This window comes from Peromyscus leucopus, chromosome 22, assembly GCF_004664715.2.
Source record: "Peromyscus leucopus breed LL Stock chromosome 22, UCI_PerLeu_2.1, whole genome shotgun sequence".
NCBI classification, from domain to species: domain Eukaryota; kingdom Metazoa; phylum Chordata; class Mammalia; order Rodentia; family Cricetidae; genus Peromyscus; species Peromyscus leucopus.
The window spans coordinates 27211749-27220682 of NC_051081.1; the positions used below are offsets into that span (position 1 = coordinate 27211749).

General features: G+C 47.0%; 1 protein-coding gene across 1 annotated transcript in view; it reads right to left on the reverse strand.

Annotated features, from left to right (window-relative positions):
• Vit (vitrin) overlaps nucleotides 1–8934 on the reverse strand; it is a 122746-nt gene that overhangs the window by 24938 nt on the left and 88874 nt on the right. Inside the window, 3 exon segments of the mRNA XM_028875634.2 lie at nucleotides 660–807; nucleotides 6660–6722; nucleotides 8572–8616. Of these exon segments, the coding sequence (XP_028731467.1) occupies nucleotides 660–807; nucleotides 6660–6722; nucleotides 8572–8616 (256 nt within the window).

Genomic DNA, 8934 nt, shown 5'->3' on the forward strand with positions numbered 1-8934 from the left:
TGAGTGCTGGGATTAAAGGCGTGCGCCACCACTGCTCGGTGGCAGCCCTTTAAATCCTACCCTTAATGAAACCATCAGGTGGATTGGGGCCAGTCATCTCAGCGCTCGAGACTGGTGGAGCCCCTCGCTCTACCATGGAGCTCTCTGTTGCCTGGTGGACTTTACCAGCACAGCGTAGAAGAGCACGGTTGTTTGGAGGAAATAGAACACACAACCTAAAACACTGTGGCAGGTAGCACCTCACCTTCAAATAAGTGCAGCCCAGGTTACAGCCTCTCAAACACAAGGTTTTCATAGTCAAGGCTAAAAGGGGACTTCGCTTTCTTTGTCTGGAGATAAAGAAACCGGTGATAGCCTAACTAGGTTATTTGTTACTTGCACCCAGCACTCTTAATTCCTACAAATGAATACCCTCTAAGTCAATCATGAGTGCAAATGCCATTTACTCACAATTGTGTATTAGTAGCCTTTTTTCTTCCCTCTGGGGAGGCTCCTCATATTTCCTCAATGGCAGCTGGATTGCTTCAGTTTTTTTGAAATTTACGTTTGCATTAGAGAAGAGAATGAACCAGCGCTTGAGGACGCATTGATATTTGTGGCTTGAAGTTAGGTGTGCAGTACCCCTTGATAACCAGGCTTAGAGCATTAGCTGCACTTACCCATACTGAACAACGCCCACGAGAGGACCAGCAGGGCCAACGTCAAGAGCCTGGACGACGTCCACTAAGAACTGCTTCTGGATCCGGAAGCGGCGCTTGCCGATGCTGGTGCTCCCATCCATTAGGAATGACAAGTCAACTTTGCAGTCTGAGGGACAGAAAAGGAGGCTGTGATTCTGTTCGGCTCTGAGTGCGCCTACCTAGGCATCTTGCTTGTCTCTTTCACTGTTCCCACCCAAGGCTTCGGGGGCTCCCTTCTAAGCATCTTGTCTCTCGATCCTCCCTTCCAGCCATCTTGTGGTTTTCCTTCACCACATGCCCAGAGAGTCCAATGAGAAGAAAGTGAAAAGAGGCAGAAGATGCCGGCTACATTTCCCCTGAGTACCAGGGTCCTGGATACTTGGGCGTGTTTTTGTTTCTACACCTGCTTTAGAATTCTGTGGATCAGCCACCACTGTAGACTTCAGAGGACAGTGACACCCAGTATTGCTTGGGAAGAACCTCAAGATGGATTCTGAGGCTCAGACCACAGAGTGCAGACTCCTAGAAGCCATGGAAAAGGCTCAGTGTGGGTAAGGGTGCTGCTGAGCATGCGTGAGGAACCCAGTTGGGATCCCCAACATCCAAATTAACAGCTGGATGTGGCTGTGTCTATGCCTGGACCCCGAGTGGCGAACGGGATAGAGACAGGAGGGTTGTGGAGCTGGCTAGACAGCCGGTTGTAGCAGGAATCTTAAAAGTTCTTAATAAAAATCAAACCTGAGGCCAGTTATTGGTGTGAAAGGCTGGATGGGTCAGAGAGACAGAACAAGCCACAGCTAACCTCACCTCACCAACTTCTCAGCTGGTCCTGTTTCCTCAGACTGTAGGCTTCTGTGTCCTCATCCCAATGGCTCTCAGCTGAATTGCTGCTTGAAAGCCTGAAGCTTAACCAGCTAAAAGCTTAACCAGGCCAAATGCCTCTAGTTTCTGGTCTTCATGCCTTATATATCTTTCCTTTCTACCACCAGTCCCTTGGATTAAAGGCTCACTTTCTGGGATTAAAGGCTTGTGTCACCATGCCTGGCTGTTTCCAATGTGGCCTTGAACTCACAGAGATCCAGAGGGCTCTCTGCCTCTGGAATGCTAGGATTAAAGGCGTGAGTGCCACCATTTTCTAGCCTCTATATCTAGTGGCTGTCTGTTCTCTGACCCTGGGTAAATTTATTAGGGTGCATAATATTTGGGGGAACACAATACCACCACAGGCAGTCTAGCCAAAATAGCAATTTCTAGGCTCAGTGAGAGACCCTGTCTCCCTTTCTAAGGAAATCAGGTGGAGAATGATAGAGCAGGCATATGACATCATTTGCTGGCCTCCACACACATGCACATGGGTGAATTCACCTATACATATATATATGTGTGTGCTTAAGCCCATAACACACACACACACACACACACACACACACACAAGAAATACAGATTCCTAGATGTGGGAATTTGTCATTACCAAGTGTCTTTTATTCTCATCCTTTGTAAAAATATGTGGGGTTCAAAAGGACACACAAGGCCAGAATGGAAGGGGTGGAGCAGGAATTATAGAATAAGAATAGACAGAATGTTTCTCACTTCCCTAGATGAAACAATGGAAGAAATTATCCATATACATTCATAAGATAGTTTTATGACTTGGTTAGATCCTGCCCTGTTTCTATTGTGAAGAGTAGGGAAGATGTCCAGGGTTAGATTGTCTGACCTCTTCAAATAAACCACTGTTCCCTTGTCCCCAGGGCTGGGTTCTAGGAAATACAGAGGTTCCTGAATCCCCAGGCAGAATCGAACCATATATACATTTTGTGTTCTTATATATACATCATACATTATATATTGGAAGTATCTATGCAATATATATTCACTGCTATGAATTAAACTATATATAGTTTATATAAACATATAATTTATTAATTAAACTATAATATATATTATGAATATATAATGTAATTAAACCACAGACATTTATATATAAACTATATATATAGTTTAATTCATAAGTTACACACACTAAGAGACTAACAATAACTAATAACAAATCAGAATAATTACAACATACTGTATTAAAAACTTGGGGTTATTTATTTCTGGAATTTTCCATTTAATAGTTTCAGATCGTGGTTGATGGCGGGTAATCGAAACGGTAGAAAAGAAAACCATGGGTGAAGAAGATCTGCTGTTCAAGACGGTTGTGAGAAAGGTGGAAGGGATGGCGGGGCTAATTTCAACCTCCCAGTGCTCCCCAGGCTAACAAATCAACGCTTGTTATCTCCTTGCAGTGGTACTGACTCAGTATAAGACTGACTTCGATGCTGAGTTGAGGCCTTTATTGGGAGTCTGTATCACCTTAAGATTAATAAAAAAAAAATGAAGAATGGAGTATTGAATGATTGCATTTGGGGAGACAAGAGTTGCTGTGGGATGTTCTGTATGGCAAATGTGTTGCTCTGATTGGTCAATAAATAAAACACTGATTGGCTCGTGGCCAGGCAGGAAGTATAGGTGGGACTAACAGAGAGGAGAAAAAAAGAACAGGAAGGCAGAAGGAGTCACTGCCAGCCGCCACCAGGATAAGCAGCATGTGAAGATGCCGGTAAGCCATGAGCCACGAGGCAAGGTATAGGTTTATGGAAATGGATTAATTTAAGCTATAAGAAGAGTTAGCAAGAAGCCTGCCACGGCCATACAGTTTGTAAGCAAAATAAGTCTCTGTGTTTACTTGGTTGGGTCTCAGCAGCTGCGGGACTGGTGGGTGACAGAGATTTGTCCTGACTGTGGGCCAGGCAGGAAAACTCTAGCTACAAAGGCCTTATTGGGAATCTGTATCACCTTAAGATTAATAAAAAAAAAAAAAAATGAAGAATGGACTATTGAATGATTGCATTTGGGGAGACAAGAGTATTTTAAAAAACAAAAACAAAAACAAAAACACTTCTACAGAGAACCAGAAGAATAAAGAATTTTGATCTGGAGCATCCAAGAACAACCCAGGGCCAGCACCCCCTTGTGGTTGGAGGAGGAACTGCACAGACAAGCCCGCCTCATAGCCATGTTCTCTGCAATGAACGCGTGGCTTCTTTGAGGCTGGCATTGCCTGCCCACCATTAGCGAAGGCACTATATAGGTAAGCAAGGGCTGTTGGAAATACCAAGTGCTGGTGAGCTAACAAAGTCTGAAGCAACATTGATTGTCAATAATTATCGATGAGCGATGATGACACCGAGTCGATTGAATTTGAGAAATGTGCTGAAACAGCTATTGAAACCAGAGGCAAAGGTTTGGAGGAGCCCGGAGGGAGGCTTGCCTGCCTCTGCTCCACCTCTTTCGTGACGTAACTCTTCAGCACATCTCACAGCTTTTTGCCCCAAGTCTGCAAGTGCCTTCCAGGCTTCCCTATCCAGCTGGCGTTCTCCCATGCTGCCCATAATCCAAGCACAGCCTTTGAGATGAAGACGGAAGGAAACAACGCAATCCAAAGGTGGCTTAAAGACTGCGAAAGACGGGGATGAAGCAGAAGACAGGCAGAATTGCTAAACGGGTGTGTTTCTAGGTCTTGCCTTGCAATGTGAGTGATCGCCAGCAGGTGGCAGTAATGTTCTTCAGGGCTTTCGGCCCACTAACACAGTTTGCAGGAGATAGGGACTCCAGGGATCCACTCAAAGGCACAGAATCAGATTTGCCTTTAAAGATGACCCCCAAGTTCGAGAAGCACTCCCGAACAAAGGTTTTCCTTCCAGACGCCAGCAGATTAGTTCAATATTGCCTTTTAAGACAGAGGAACATCGATTCTCGGAGGGAATGATGGGGTTTTCCACCGTTCACTTATTTCCAATGAAAACAGTACATGGATTTGGTAGCATCTGTTTTGGTTCCTCGAGGACAGTTCTTGCTCATTTCTCACATCTTGATCTGTGTTCGGGAACAACGTGTTCATTTTTACAGTGGGCAATTTGTCCGACTAGATCTCTTGGACCTCTGGCCTGATTGCTGACAGCTGATGCAGAAGTCACCTTTGTTAGCCCTCCCAGGATTCTTTAAAAATCATTTAATCATCACTAGAACCAAACACAGGGCCTTGCTGCATGTCCTAGGCAGTCGCTCTGTTACTGAAGCAAAAGCCCCTGCCTCCAGACTCCCAGGATATCTTAACGACTACGCTTCTACCTCGAGGTATCTACAGGCCAAGACCCAGCGCGTCTCTTCTATGGAAGTCATAAGGTGCTCAGTATTACTGTCTGATTTAAGGTCACAGGAAAGGTTCAGGGTGAGGGAGGAAGATTGGATGTAATGTCTGCAGGAATTAACGCACCGGTTTTTCTTAATTCTGCAGTATAGCGCCTTATGGTGCAATTCTAGAGATGAACTCATGCTTTTGTGCTATATAATACATCAGATCCACATGTTGTATCTTTGGATAATATCAGAGGCATGCACAGGTCATGCAGGTGCTTATGCGGTTTCCACCAAATCACCTGCGAGCCGCTCTCAAGGGCCACTTGTAGCTTTGGCTGTAGGTCTGGGGGTGGGGGGGCTCTGTCTCTGCGTTTGTTCCAAGTTCCCTGGGCAACTTGCTGATGCTATGGGTCCTCTGACCATGCTGGGAGTAGCACGGTCTAGGGAGGTCCGGACACAACAGGTGTTAGACAAGAGATGGACGTTGTTAGTCTGAAAACTACCCGCAGGCATCTCTTGCATAGAGCGGAGCTGAGACTTTGGTGGCCGGCCGGCCACAGCTTTAGGAGGATTGGCAGAGGGCTTTCTTTCGGCGTGTTGGAAGACGCTACACCTCTCTGCGTTTCTTCTTTCTCCGCTCCCTCCTTTGTGATATTCCTGGGTGCCTTCTCCCCTGACTAGTGCCATGCACCATATATGCATCCTCTGCTCCGTTTTCTGTCTCATCTGCATCCCATTTGTTAGCTTCATAATCCAGTCTTTGCTTGGAACCATGGTTAATCTTCCAACTCTAAACTTTTTTTTTTTTTTTTAAATCTTGAGGCATTTGAACATCCATTTAACATTCCTTTCTTCTTAATTTGAGGAAGAATGACAGAATAGTTATACTTACTGGCATCTCGTCCCCAACTCCGAATTTCTGACTGGGCTGCCTCATCCCATCCAAGTATCAGATCTTGCTGTTGGACTGAATGTCTCTCGTAGCAAACGACAGACATCAACAGTCTCCTGTCCCCAAGCCTGCTTCATCCTGTGTTCTTCACCACAGTACCATCGATCCAGCTGCACAAGTCATTTTTTTAATTTAAGTTACATCTATGTGTTTACTCTGTGTGTGTGTGTGTGTGTGTGTGTATACGGGTGGGGAGAGCACACACGTGCCATGGCACAAGTGGATAACTTACGGGGGTTGCTTTTCTCTTTCCACCACGGATAGAGCCTAGGTCATTAGGCTTTGCAAAAAGTGCCTTTCCCAGCCAAGTTGTCCCTAGAGTCCCGCTGACGTCATTTTTAACGGTCTTGTCTCATACCCCACCCCAACCCTATAGAGGCTTCCTTTTCTATATCTCTTGAAATCTGTCTATTTCCCTCATTTCTGGTTCTAACTCCAAGAACTTCTGGCTTCTGTTACCTCCGTGGTACCCCTGGCCCTGCTGACCAGCTTGTCAATTCTTCTCATCCGCCCTTGCTCTTCCATCCCTGGGGGAAATTCTTCACCCTGTTGCCATGGTGACAGTAAAAACCCCTCCATCCTCTCTCCCTCGTGCATATACTTTAAATCCTCCAGAAGCTCCCCATTCTCTTTAGAACAAAGTGTCGGGAGATGGGAGATAAATAGATCTGTGGTGGGAGAGAAGTGGGTCTGAATGGAAGTGAGTAGGTAGGGGAGGGAGAGAGAGAGAGAGAGAGAGAGAGAGAGAGAGAGAGAGAGAGAGAGAGACAGAGAGAGAGAGAGAGAGAGGGCGAGAGAGAGAAATCAAAAGCATCCAGAGTTCCCAGCTGCAGCTAACTCACTGGGATCTCCCTGGGACACTGGCTCCGAAGACTGTGTGCTGAGTTCTTCTTTTGGCACAAATCCTGGAAAGAGAGGTTAGAGATGTTGTGACTCCAAGCCGAGGAACACCTGGCCTTCCCCCAGAGAAGGGGACAGAGTGCACATTCATACCCAGCGCTGGGGCTTGGCTTATAGCTCCCTCTTTTCCATACTGGCCCCATCCTGAGAAAACGAAGTACTGACAGCCTGCCCAAGGGTCCTCTGTTGGATGTTCAGAGGACCTTGTCCTTGTTCCCATTTTAACTCGTTCTGTCCTGGTTTATTTATGGGAAATTTTGCAGATGTGCCGGTATAAATTATCATCTCTAAAATTCTAAGAATGTTGAGGTCAGGAAATGGCTCACCCCACACCTTTGCTATGCTCAGTACACGTAGGTCCTGGGCCAAATTTTGGTGGTATGGGCACTGGGCAAAGATGAGTTAGACATGCGCAGGGCAATCTAGAAAAGGTTTTGTGGGTACCAGCGCGGGGCGCGACTCAGAAGGGCGGAGAAGACAGCATCTCCTCCCCAGCCCTTTAGGCTAGAGGCAGAGGTATAAGATGTTCATGCTTGGAAGGGCTGTATGGAAGGTGGGCTTCAGCTGGGCAGGTGTGGTGGGGCGTCTGCATTAGGGCCATGGACCCAGAGTGTGGCAATAGCCACGGACACAATAAGTGCCTGGGATGGCTGTGACCACTGGCTTTCCCAGAGGCTGTAAACATGTGCAGGAAACAGGTCTCCCAGTTTTCAGGATGCCCAGCAGTTCTGGAAGTTTCCGGCCGTGGAGGCAAGTGTGGGGGTTCAGACTCTCTTTGCTCTTAGCGGCTGCACAGAACTTCCTCCTTGTTTTTTTTTTTTTTTTTTTTTTTTTTTTCCATCCTCAGTTTGCAAAGCATGTGATTTCATCTTCTTATTAAAGGTCAGCCAGCTTGCCCCACTTCCTCACACCGTTCGGAAATTTTGTTTTGGGTATTCCACTGTATTTCTCAGCCAGATGCCTCCCAGGGGCACATCTCAAAGCTCTACATTGTATGTGGGGTGGAGGGGAGGGTGGAGGGGGGCAAGTTCACAGGGTTGACCTCCCTTGGTCAGTAAAATCCTGCTTCCTCCCAAGAACAGCAACACTTTGTCAGGGGGTCAAAAAGTTAATGTGGTAAACAGTGCAGGACACACACACACACACACACACACACACACACACACGGATGGGAATGGAAAAACCTCAGACCATTTTCTTTTAACTTTCTTTTTTAGTTTGTTTGTTTTGTGGACAGGGTCTCACTATGGAGCCTTGGCTGGCCCGGAGCTCACTATGTAGACCATCTTGGCCTCAAACTCACAGAGATTCACCTGCCTCAGCCTCCTGAGTGCTGGGACTAGCGGCATGCGCTGCCACCACCAGGCAGCCCTCCTGAACACCACTTTCAAAGGAGACTGAAATAGGGAACTATTGTCCATGCTGCCAGAATAAATGAGGGTCTAAACCCATTTCACAGTGAACTTACTTCCTACAGCCTCTGTCTCTGTGTTTCTCTCTCCCTTTTTTTTTTTCTTTGAGACAGGGTCTCTCTGTGTAGCTTTGCGCCTTTCCTGGAACTCACTCGGTAGCCCAGGCTGGCCTCGAACTCATGGAGATCCGCCTGGCTCTGCCTCCCGAGTGCTGGGATCAAAGGCATGTGCCACCACTGCTGCCCGGCTCTCTCTCCCTTTTGAAGAACCAATATTGCCCCAGGCATCCCTAGGAAGATTTGTAAGCGCCCAAGCGTGGACCTGAAGGTCCCAGGAGGAAGCCTTTGGACAGCTCGACCACCTGAGCTAACAGTTGGACCCTTGTTCTCCAAAGCTGTGCATCTCCTTCTGGTTGGGCTTGGGAGGTCATCTGGATACTTACCTGAATCCAAAAGGACTGGTCCAGGCCTCCACAGGTCCATCTCTCCTGAATTTTGAGAAAAAGAACCAAACTTACTAAAACCGAATCAGGATACGGACTCAGGTTGAACTGCTAGGATGTTGCTTCCCAGTCGCCCCAGGCAGAGGGTTCCACAGTGGAAGATGGGACCAGGATTCTGGAGGAAGCATCATGGAATCCTGGTCATGGTCGTTCCTCCCACGTGGAGCTCTTACAACCAAAGCCATGTGCTTCATCCTCTCTGCACTAAGAGGCACAGACTGAAAGGAATCCCGGGATTCCCCAAAATCTCATGTAGTCAAAAACACCCCCAATTGCGTTAGTGGCTGGTTGGTACTTGAATGC